This window comes from Podarcis erhardii (assembly GCF_964252035.2).
Source record: "Podarcis erhardii genome assembly, chromosome: 4".
Lineage (NCBI taxonomy): Eukaryota > Metazoa > Chordata > Lepidosauria > Squamata > Lacertidae > Podarcis > Podarcis erhardii.
This window is the reverse complement of record NC_138508.1, coordinates 7,952,736-7,965,094: the sequence shown is the minus strand read 5'-3', so window position 1 is coordinate 7,965,094 and position 12,359 is coordinate 7,952,736. Positions and strand designations below refer to the sequence as shown.

General features: G+C 47.4%; 1 protein-coding gene across 3 annotated transcripts in view; it reads right to left on the bottom strand.

Moving 5' to 3' along the window:
- Positions 1 to 5,404, bottom strand: part of RAB6A (RAB6A, member RAS oncogene family) — a 58,475-nt gene extending 53,071 nt beyond the window's left edge. For 2 of the 3 annotated variants that reach the window (XM_081860819.1, XM_081860817.1), the window contains exon 1: positions 5,247 to 5,401. In XM_081860819.1, the coding sequence (XP_081716945.1) occupies positions 5,247 to 5,316 (70 nt within the window). In that variant the 5' untranslated portion in view covers positions 5,317 to 5,401. Of the gene's footprint in view, positions 1 to 5,246 lie in introns of all 3 variants that reach the window. The other variant, XM_081860818.1, reaches the window with a different exon arrangement.
- Between the last annotated feature and the right edge of the window lie 6,955 nt (positions 5,405 to 12,359).

Below are 12,359 nucleotides of genomic sequence, written 5' to 3'. Positions count from 1 at the left end.
CTGGAAGATAGAAAAGCCACAGATTTAGAGCAGATTCAACTTGCATCTCCAACTAGAACACACTTCTATTTTTGAAGCATATGTAAAAACAGAATTGCTGCAAAGCATCCAATCTCAGGCAGCATCCTTGATCACATGGTATCTCCGTGCAGGCATTTGGGGCTTTGACAAACTTAATTAAGAATCAGAAACACATAGTTAAAGGGAAGATTTATGCAGCCTGCGCAAGAGGCCAGATCAGAGCCCTGGCATACTGATTTACAGTAACTCCTAATAACCTGTCAGATGCTTCAGAAAATGGCAAACAGACCACTAAAAGAACAGTATTCCACTCTCCTAGGTGTAGCAGGAGCATATGGCTTCTGTCTGACAATGCAAAATTAACTAAAGCATGAAATGGAAACCATTTCTTTCTGTTTTTAATAGAAAAAAATCCTGACAGATGCTTATCATGGCTAATATTCACTTACAAACCAAACGAGAACCTCCTGAATGATATGCCACTGATTACTAGCCGATGGGGATTCACTGTGAGGGTTATTACCCTGCTTGTGAGCATCTTGGATGCTTCTAGCTGACCAGTTAGAGAGATGATTCTAGACTAAATCTTCTAAGGCCTGCAAAGTAGTTGGATTACGTCATCTGCTCGCAGACTTTTATACAGCATCTTCTACAAACTATACAAGCCATATGGGAGTTCTTGCCGTCTCAACATGTAATTTTGCTACATAAATAATGAACTAAAGAAAGGTTAAAGAGCAAAATTACAGCTTCCATTAATCAAAGCCATTCCATTTTTCTACATAAAATACAATCAACGCAGCACAGAGACATGAGTAATATACGGTAACCAGGGTGAAGTAGTGGTTAGCACATTAAACTCAGACCCAGAGGACCTGGATTCTAATCGCCCCCTTAGCCACAAAGCTCACGGGGTGACCTTGGTTTAGTCTTGCCCTCTTAGCCTAATCCAAGTCACAAGGTTGTTAGGACTGAGAGTGTGTGTATACACACACACACTCTCTCTCTCTCTCTCTATATATATTTGTTATAAGAGCAAAATTAAAACAACAGAAGATAATGTACACCTTACATTGCTTTACAAAGCATATCCATCACTTCAGAGCTGTACCAATTTCATTGGAAATTTCACAAACATTGTTTTCAGCCTACACAGAGATATTCAATATCTAGCTCAGCCATCTTTATACAACCTTGGCCACTGCACCATGTGGACCAACGTATCAATTTACATGAAATATACCAGAAGTTTTTGGTGTGAGAAAAATTCTACTAAGGTGGGGGAGAAACTACTAAAAGAAAAGTATTCCTGAGATGCCAATCCCAAAGGCTTTATTCAGATTTATGCATCACGTTATCAAACAGCTATATCCAAAAGGTCTGAGGCCAGCACTTTGCCTTCATTTTATCAATAGTTTCCTGGCACAAACCACCATCTTTAAATACTAGCAAAAAGCTCCTTGATTGCTCAGACATACGTGACCTTTAGCATGGGCATGCTATTGCCCCCAAATGCACTACCTCTATACAGAAACACAAAAAACACCCTCAGGTATGGAATCATAGAATCATAAAGTTGGAAGAAACCACAAGGGCCATCGAGTCCAACCCCCCGCCAAGCAGGAAACACCATCAGAGCACTCCTGACATATGGTTGTCAAGCCTCTGCTTAAAGACCTCCAAAGAAGGAGACTCCACCACACTCCTTGGCAGCAAATCCCACTGTCAAACAGCTCTTACTGTCAGGAAGTTCTTCCTAATGTTTAGGTGGAATCTTCTTTCTTGTAGTTTGGATCCATTGCTCTGTGTCCGCTTCTCTGGAGCAGCAGAAAACAACCTTTCTCCCTCCTCTATGTGACATCCTTTTATATATTGGAACATGGCTATCATATCACCCCTTAACCTCCTCTTCTCCAGGCTAAACATGCCCAGCTCCCTTAGCCGTTCCTCATAAGGCATCGTTTCCAGGCCTTTGACCATTTTGGTTGCCCTCCTCTGGACACATTCCAGTTTGTCAGTGTCCTTCTTGAACTGTGGTGCCCAGAACTGGACATAGTACTCCAGGTGAGGTCTGACCAGAGCAGAATACAGTGGCACTATTACTTCCCTTGATCTAGATGCTATACTCCTATTGATGCAGCCCAGAATTGCATTGGCTTTTTTAGCTGCCGCGTCACACTGTTGGCTCATGTCATGTTTGTGGTCAACCAAGACTCCTAGATCCTTTTCACATGTACTGCTCTCAAGCCAGGTGTCACCCATCTTGTATTTGTGCCTCTTACTTTTTTTGCCCAAGTGCAATACTTTACATTTCTCCCTGTTAACATTCATCTTGTTTGTTTTGGCCCAGTTCTCTAATCTGTCAAGGTCGTTTTGAAGTGTGATCCTGTCCTCTGGGGTGTTAGCCACCCCTGCCAGTTTGGTGTCATCTGCAAATTTGATCAGGATGCTCTTGAGTCCATCATCCAAGTCGTTGATAAAGATGTTAAATAAGACCGGGCCCAAGACAGAACCCTGTGGCACCCCACTAGTCACTCTTCTCCAGGATGAAGAGGAACCATTGATGAGCACCCTTTGAGTTCGGTCAGTCAGCCAGTTACAAATCCACTGAGTGGTAGCATAGTTAAGACTGCATTTTACCAGCTTCTTTACAAGAATATAATGGGGCACCTTGTTAAATGCCTTGCTGAGATCAAGGTAGGCTACATGGATTAATTTCCTTTCCATCATTTCAAAAGCAGAAGACAGATGCAAAGATTACAAGGAGACAAAAGGGAATAATTTTCAATTATATATTTATATGTTATTATTCAGTGTTTTGAATAATAACATATACATATATTAAAAAATTGGAATCGCTCTCTCAATACCAACAGTGGTTACAAGTACTCATTCCACTGACAGTGGAATCCTATAATGCCTATTCTGAAGTTTGTTGGCATCCGTCTCAAGAGACAATGGAAGAGTGTGCCTTTGGTTTCCAGGATAAAGTCAAACCATAGGAGAGTTACAGCACCTGCTGTGGCTGTAGAGACTGATACAGGAGAGACATGTTTTATTGCCCCACTGAATTCAAGGACTTACTCCCTGGTGAATGTGCACAGTATTGTGATCTCTTTGATGGGAAGCCAAAATTGCATATCCAGATAATGGCCAATGAAAGTGTTTGAACATAAAAAGGTGCTTTATATTGACATCAGACCGCTTTTCATTTTATCCAGTTTAATTTGCTGATACCAGTGCTCCATGGTGTAAGACTACCTCCCTCAGCTCTGCTATCTAGATATGCCATGACTTAACTATGGTCCCTGTCTTCTGGACTAAAATAACCAACTGCAAATTGTTGGGGGAAACCAAAGCCTAGTCTCCTAAGAAGCAAGTGGGCATGTAGATAAAGGAAGAGCAGGTGAAAAGAAGAAAGGTTTACTATGGTAAATGTCTAGACTACTAGAATCATTGGATTAGGTTGTTTTTCTGTGAGGAAACCGCATTGAATTGTGAAAACATGTATTAAGCAGAACTGGCCGCCTTCTCACCTCATTCCACACAGAAACTGAGAATGCATCAATCAGCAAGGCTGTGGTTTCTTTAATAATAAAAAGTTTAATATGCTATTATCTAAATCTTTTATTCTACTTGAAGCTTTTCTCTTTCCCCAAGACCACTATTTTTTTCTTCTACTAAATGGAGCGTGTACCATACCAGGACCAAACCACTCTGCCAAGCCCACATCTGAAAACCATGAATTGTTTGTTCCAAAAAATTATCTAGTCAGGGATTAAGCAGTGGGAAAGGTCTCAATTCTTACAGAAGCTTACAAACGTCAATCGCCTAGTGTTGAATTCAATTCTTAGAATATTGTCAAAGGATCAGGGTTGTCATTGAGGGAAAAAATAGTGGTCCAAAAAGCAATTTGCACACAACCCTTAATGAACAGGAATTCCTACCATCCTTACTCCTTTATCAGATTCAGGACCTCACATAGACTTGAAAGCAGGTACACACACTATAAACCCTCACATTTCCCCATCTGAGGAACAACAGCAGGGGGGGCTTTTGAGCCTCGAAGTTCAAAATGAATTATCTCATGCCTAGGAACAGCTGAAATATTGGAGATTTCCATAGGGTACTATTTTTATTTTGCATTTTTGTTATCTATTCCTGGCAGGGAAAGGGATGGAGAGATATACAAAGAATAAGAGGAACCCAGTGCAATCAGGGACAGATAACATTTCAATGGGCTCTGGTTTCTTCTATACTGGAATGGAAGTTGAAGATTTAGGTGGCCCTGTTTGTTCCTAGAGATGAGAGAAACAGCAAGGCTCCCCTTTAGTGACCCTTTCCTTCGGCAGAATAGGGAGAGGAAAAAGGAGAAAATCAAGGTCTCGACGACAACAACAACCAGGAGTGGCAGCAGGGAAGGAGGTGCTCGATAACAGAGGCACAGAAAAAGACAAGTGTCACCTGCTTTAAGCACCTGGCCATGCTAGAAAGAGCACCAGACAGGCTCTCCGAGCTTCAGGCCTGGAGAGATCCGTGCATGGGTTGAATGACTCCCTCCATCTGCACCAAAGCCATCTTCCCCACCGCGACAGGAAGAAGGTGGGAAGCAGGGATTTGGGCTTGGGGGGGCCTCGATCCGAGGGGAGGAGAGGTTGCTTAGGAATATGCAAGCAGAGGGGGAAGATGGCTGTTTCTGGGGAGGGGGGGTGTTGGTTTTTTTTGGAGGGGGGTGTTGGCCCCCAAGGGGGATTCAAGGGGGGGGGGGGAAAGAGGAGGATATTCCTTCCCTCTCTTTCCCTTCCCACCCAGAATATAGAGCCAAAATCGGGGGGGGGGGCGTCAAAATCCCGAGGGAGGAAAAGATCCCCTTTTCCAGCCGCACCCACGATGAAGGGGGCAGGAAAGGAGGAGGAGGGCGGCGGCGGGGAGCGATCCGAGGTCTCCGCCTGGGTCTGGATCGGGTCCAACAGGACCGGCCGTGGGGAATGATGCGGCGCGGTGTTGCGATAGAGGAGGCAGCCAGGTAGGAGATTTTTTGGGGGGGGGTCGTCTCACCGTTGATCACCCCCCCACACACACACACCCCGGGGTGGGGTGAAATAGGAGGCAGCCAGGTAGGAGATTGGGGGGGGGGTTGTTTAGGTGTCGTGGTGGGGGGGTCTCACCGTTGATCACCCCCCCCACACACACACACACCGGGCTAGGATCGGGGCCTGACTCACCGCTCTGCTCCCCGAGGAAGACCAGCTTGAATTTCCGCAGAGGGTTGCCGAAGTCTCCGCCCGCCGACATGATGAGGAAGAGGAGGAGGAGGAAGGTGGGGAAGCTGGAAGAGGAGGAGGGAGGGAGGGAGGGAGGCTCCCCTGGCCGGGCTCCCTCGGGGGCGGAGAAGGGGGCGAGGGGGCTGGAGGGGGTGAGGGGACGGCGGGGCCGCCGCTGCTGCTGCTGCTCGGCCCCCTCGCTCTTGCCCCCGCGGCGGGTCTCTCCTCCTCCTCCTCCTCCTTCTCCCCTCACGGAAAGGCGGCGGCGAAGGCGGCGGGGAGGGGAAGGGACGGGAGCGGCCGGCGGGGCTCGGGGCTCTTCTTTTCTCCGCCAGCCAGGCAGCCACGACGCAACGTCGCCCTCTGCGCCCGCTGAGGCAAAATCCCGGCCCCGCCTGCGGCCTTGCCTCTCCCTCCCTCAGCCTCGCCGGCGCCGCCTCTTCCCCCGGCTCCCTCCCCTCAGCTTGTTATTCGCTTGGCGAGCGAGAGAGCGGAGGGAGGGAGGGAGGGAGGGAGGTGAAGAGCGAGCGTGGAGGCCAATCAGAGGGCAGGGAGCTGAGGCACGTCCCGCCCCTGCCTCGCGCCTGACGGACGGGCAGGGAGGGGCAGGGGAGAAGAGAGAGAGAGAGACGGAAGGCCAATCACGGGGCAGGGAGAGGAGTTACGTCCCGCCCCTGCCTCGCGCCTGACGGACGGGCGGGCGGACGGAGGGAAGGAGGCGCGCGCGCGCGCCCGGCTCGCCTGCCACTCATACCGCTAGAACAGCCCAGGCGGCGCTCGAGACGAGTCTCTGCGCATGCGCGCGAAACGAAAAAAGAGGGCGTGGCCCGCAAGGAGCAGCGGGGTGGGGCTTGAGGTTGGCGGCGGCGGCGGCGGCTGCAGGGTTGCGCGTGCGCCCCCGGCCAGTGTTGATTGGTTAAGGGACCCTCCCCTGGGGAGGCGGGGTTTTCTCTTTCTTATATTTCGCCCTGGCGTGGCATTTAGCCTGAATACCCCGCGGTGCTGCATTTATGTATAAGCTAAACAAGCTATAGCTTAGGGCCCCACTCCCAAAAAATTTAAAGGAAAAAAAACTGGATGTACATTTCCAAAATACAGTGGTACCTCGGGTTACAGACGCTTCAGGTTACAGACGCCGCTAACCCAGAAATAGTGCTTCAGGTTAAGAACTTTGCTTCAGGATGAGAACAGAAATCGTGCGGCAGCAGCGGGAGGCCCCATTAGCTAAAGTGGTGCTTCAGGTTAAGAACAGTTTCAGGTTAAGAACGGACCTCTCGGACGAATTAAGTACTTAACCCGAGGTATCACTGTATAAGATAAAAAAAAGAAATAAAATAAAACCTACATACAGCAACAGTGTTTTGTGTTGTATTGGTTCCTGTGATGTAAGTCATAGGCCCTGCCTGCTAGCTTGCTCCCTAAAATATCACTGGTTTGCTCATTTCTATTTATACGGACGCGGGTAGCGCTGTGGTCTAAACCACTGAGCCTACAGGTTGCCAATCAAAAGGTCAGCGGTTTGAATCCCTGCGATGGGGTGAACTCCCGTTGTTCAGCTCCTGCCAACCTAGCAGTTCAAAAGCACGTCATGTGCAAGTAGATAAATAGGTATCACACTGGCGGGAAGGTAAACAGCATTTCCATGTGCTGCTCTCGTTCACCAGAAGCGGCTTAGTCATGCTGGCCACATGACCCAGAAGCTGTCTGTGGACAAATGCCGGCTCCCTCGGCTAATAAAGCAAGATGAATGCCCAACCCCAGAGTGGTCCGCCACTGGACCTAACCGTCAGGGGTACCTTTACCTTTACCTATTTATAGGGTGCCTACTTTCCGCATTATGGTTTATGAATTATTATTATTATGAATTCTGGTGCTGGAGGAGACTCTTGAGAGTCCCATGGACTGCAAGAAGATCAAACCTATCCATTCTGAAGGAAATCAGCCCTGAGTGCTCACTGGGAGGACAGATCATGAAGCTGAGACTCCAAGACTTTGGCCACCTCATGAGAAGAGAAGACTCCCTGGAAAAGACCCTGATGCTGGGAAAGATGGAGGGCACAAGGAGAAGGGGACGACAGAGGACGAAATGGTGGGACAGTGTTCTCGAAGCTACCAGCATGAGTTTGACCAAACTGCGGGGGGCAGTGGAAGACAGGAGTGCCTGGCGTGCTCTGGTCCAGGGGGTCACGAAGAGGCGGACACAACTAAACGGCTAAACAACAACAGTTCCACTCTGTATTTCAGCTTCACGTTGGCCACAGCGTCCAGCCATGTGCCCCTAAGAAGGCAGCACCTTTTTTTCCTGTTGTTGCTCAGCAGCAATTGGTATCCAAAGCAAGACTAAACCTGGATGTTCCATTTAGTGAGCATGACGAATGTATTATATAGCCATGGAGTGCAGGTTGGGCATGTTTCCTCCTCCCACATGCACATTACTCAGTGACACAGCTGTGGTAAAGCCTTTTTTCAAACAGGCCCCATATACATACCTGAAGGCAGATGGACATTTAACAAGCTCTGCCCATCATCGCTGCTGCGAAAAAGCTCCCCTGATAACTATATGGCTGCTCTGAGGCTATTGCAGGCACAGCAGCTCTGACACAAAAAACCCCTAAGTACAGTCCATCTGTGGTATGTACTGAGTTGAATAGGATCCAAAATGCAGCAGTCTGATTGGTCCTAGAACAATAGGATCCAAAATGCAGCAGTCTGATTGGTCCTAGAAGAATAGAATTCAGAATGTAGCAATCTGATTGGTCCTAGAACAATGCAGCAGTATGATTGGTCCACAGGAGCCACCCAATCCAGCTCCAGGTGGAAGTGAATCCACAACCTGATTGGCCTACAGGAGAATCCCGGAATTAGCCAATCACGTGGGGCCCATTGTGTAAATAATGTGTATAAAGCAGACATTCTGGGGGAACTTCCATTCCTCCTCACCACTATGAGCTGAATAAAGAGCATGAAATCCACTCTCAACTCCTATATTTCACCATTCCAACAAATATGGGAACAGGAAGCAAGGATGCCCCTTCAATAAGGCTTGAACCCCAACACCACGCTTTGGGCCCTTCCAATCTGTCACTATTTTGGAGTGGGATTCAATCACATACTGGAAAATTCAGGTTATACCCCCTTCCCCAGAAGAACAGACTTGTTGCACTAAGGAAACTGATGGGGAAATGTACTGGAAATTACAAGACAGCATTATCTAACATCCCTTGGGAACTCATAATGGATGCTCAATAATTAACCAACTTTACCTAACGTCCTTGCAAACAAATTGGCACAAATCCACAATAACCATGTTGTTTACAAAGCGATGGTTCTAAGTCAGGGGTAGGCAATGTCGGAGCCTCCGCTACGACCGAGCTGGAAAAGCTCATCCTCTGGTCGAGTCCTTTGGAATCGCCTCCGACAATGATTAACGACCTCAGCCTCTGATAAGGCTCCAGGCACATTCCCTCATTATGCAGAGTATCCAGCAGCAGGGAAGGACGAGAAATAGGAGCTACATTGCAAAGAGTTTTATTTCTAACTACGCAGACAGAAAAGAAACATCCTCTCTCTGTGAGAGCAGAGAGACAACTGGAAAGACAAAGGAATGGGAAAGCAGTAACATCACATCTGTCTCCCGTCTTCTAAGAGACTTCCAACAGTCTGGAATGTCTGGAATGCAAAACAGAGTCTTGTGGCTCCAAGCACTGCACAGTGGCAACACACAGAAACCTAACAGGCAACCTAAGGCCCAGGGGCCGGATCCGACCCAATTGCCTTCTCATTCTGGCCCGCAGATGGTCCGGGAATCAGCGTGTTTTTACCTGAGTAGAATGTGTGCTTTTATTTAATATTCATCTCTGGGGTATTTGTGGGGCATAGGAATTCGTTCATTTCCCCCCAAAAAATATAGTCTGGTCCCGCACAAGGTCTGAGGGACGGTGGACCGGCCTACGACTGAAAAAGGTTGCTGACCCCTGTTAACCAGTGGATGAAGTGACATACATTGTGAAGAAAGTGTACCAACTGACCAGAAAAGTGGTACCTCAGGTTAAGTACTTAATTCGTTCCGGAGGTCCGTTCTTAACCTGAAACTGTTCTTAACCTGAAGCACCACTTTAGCTAATCGGGCCTTCTGCCGCCGCCACTGCACGATTTCTGTTCTCATCCTGAAGCAAAGTTCTTAACCTCAAGCACTATTTCTGGGTTAGCGGAGTCTGTAACCTGAAGCGTATGTAACCTGAAGCATATGTAACCCGAGGTACCACTGTACCCCTAACAACATCACTGTGAAAGAACAATAAAAAGGGGCTACTTGTCCATAAATAAGCACATATGTACCTAAAGCTATCTCCTGGCATTAGGGTCTTCCACTGTGCTTTCTGCTACGCTCCTGCGCATTGCCCAAGGGCAGCCAGAATAGGATCCATTTAAATCATTTTGTGACTAAGGGTTTTCTAAGTGGCTTACTGGAAGTGCTTTCGTCATGGTGAGTGAGCTTCAGTGGGCTGGAAAGAGGGGAAATGGCAGCAGGGCTCTTTCTGCAAGAGGGAGACTGCTGGGGGGCGAGTAGCTGGTGTCTCTTTTTAGAAAACCAGCCTTGCACCAGCTGCTGAGAATGTACGTTTCGTCCCCCACCCCGGCTGAAATGAATGGGAGCCGCCTGTCTTCCTACACAGGAACACGACCCGTGCTTTCTATATTTCTTTATTTATTTTCCGCACGCCTCCCATTCATTGCAAGCAGGCGTGCAACCCCGGGGGAACTCCCTGACTCGGAGCTGAGTCACGGGTTGCCAAGCACCTGTCCCCGAGAACATAAAAGCACGTCCGCTCCGCAGCAACAAATGTTTGCTGGTTCTCTTGCCCACCCAAACCCATTATAACCAGCCGGTGGTTTGTGCTATGTTTGTAGTTGAGATGGGGTCGGCAGTTACCGTATTTTTTGCTCTATAAGACTCACTTTTTCCCTCGTATTTAACCCGAGGAACCACTGTATATTACTTAACCCGAGGTACCACTGTATATTATTTCTGCAAATTTCCCACATCTAACCCTGCAACCACCTCCCCTTATTCCCCAATACCCGTGTGACTTCCTTCAGCCACATGTGTGTGTTTCGTGTTTTAACCCGAGGAACCACTGTATGTTGTAAGCCTCCCAGAGCCGCTGGGGAAACCCAGCAAGATGGGGGGGGGGTATAAATTTTAAAAATATTATTATTATGTGCCCCTAATGCTATGGGGCTTCATGTATACAGTGGGGTTAAGAACTTAATTCGTTCCAGAGGTCTGTTCTTAACCTGAAACTGTTCTTAACCTCGTATCTACGGGATACGAGGGCCCTTGTATCTACGGGACTGCCTCTCCTGGTTTGCCCCACAGAGGACCCTAAGGTCCATGAATAACCATAGTTTAGAGGTCCCAGGCCTTAAGGAAGTCGGACTATCCTCCACCAGGGCCAGGGCCTTCTCAGTGATGGCTCCGACCTGGTGGAATGCTCTGTCCCAGGAGACCAGGACCCTGGCAGGATTTAACCTCCTTCCGTCAGGCCTGTAAGACAGAGCTATCCCGCCTGGCCTTTAATTTGAATTCAGCCTGATCTTTTACGTCCCTTCTCTTCCTTCCCCCTCCCCTTTTATGAAGATCACCCGCTCTGAGACCCCACAGCTAATTCTTCCCTGGGCTCCTCGCTGGCCCAATTAGGACCAATTCAGCCAGCTAGCCCTGGGGATTTTTGAATTTTACAGTTATTCATGTTGTTATACTGTATTTTATGCTGCTTTTATAATTGTTTTAAATTTGTTGTTCGCCACCCTGAGCCTGGTTTTTAAACCGGGAAGGGCGGGGTATAAATAAAAAGTTATTTATGATGATGATGAAATGAATGGACCTAAATTAGTGATGTGCACTAATTTCAACGGATCTGCTCTGCTTGTGGCAAATGTTGGGTTCAGAAGCCTTGCTGCCTCCAACCGATCCCAGTTGCTCAAAACCACAGGAGCGGAGAGTTACTCTTGTGCAATGGTTCTACTTGCAGGTTTCCTGCAGGCATCTGTTAATGTATATTTTAATGAAGAGGCTGAACAGAGCGAAAGATTATGAGTCATTGGGGAAGAGGGTGTGTAAACCTGTGTGTGTGTTTAGCTTCATTTTTCTTGCTATTTTGTTCATAATGGTTTTACACATTATCAGTGCTTTGTTAGTCATATAATGGGACATGCTGCAGTTGCGATGTTTAGCCTGCTTCTTTGTTGCTGCTTTGCTAATAGTGTTTTATAGGTTGTAATTGTTTTACTGATGTTCTGCTAATTATATATGATTTATGCTGTACTTGTTATGTTATTGTTCTTTATTGTTTGGAAGCCGCTTCAGTCAAGAAATCACTCCAGTTGGACACTGTGAGACAGGATGCCGGACTAGATGGGCAAATTGGCCTCATCCAGCAGCCTCTTCTTTTGGACTGAAATAAAAAAAATAAGGTCTTATATATATAATAAATGTTCATAAATGTACCAAGCAAACCCATACATAAATATATAAACCACATGTCTGAAGCAGCACAGGAAACCAGCCCTGAAACCTTTTTGACTCCCAAACTGACCAAATGATCTCTCTGCAAGGTCAAGGAAAATGGAAAAGCCTCCCCATTGTCTCCTCCTTCACAAATCCTGTCTTTAAGGGTATGTCTGTGTATGAACAGGGTGAGCCTGTTCCTGAGCCAGGAACTAAGTATTTGCCATTACAAAAGACTGGCCAGGCTCCCCAGGCAATCCAATCAAGTAAGCATTAACAGGTAACCTGCCAGACAGGAGATAAACAATGCACTCAGATTTCTGTTGTAGACCGCCCTTTCTGTGATGTAGGTATGATGTATCTGGGGGTGGACTCCAAGGCGGGCAATTTAAAATGTCGATATAAGGGCGGACACACCTTTGTTCTGGGTCCTCCTCTCCTGCGTGTGAGGGGGGCACCCTGTTGCAACATTTTCAATAAAGATCAGGCTTACTAGCTGCTTTGCTGCTCAATATTCTCTGCTTGGCCTCTGTTATTTTCTCTGACTGATGGAGAACCTACAA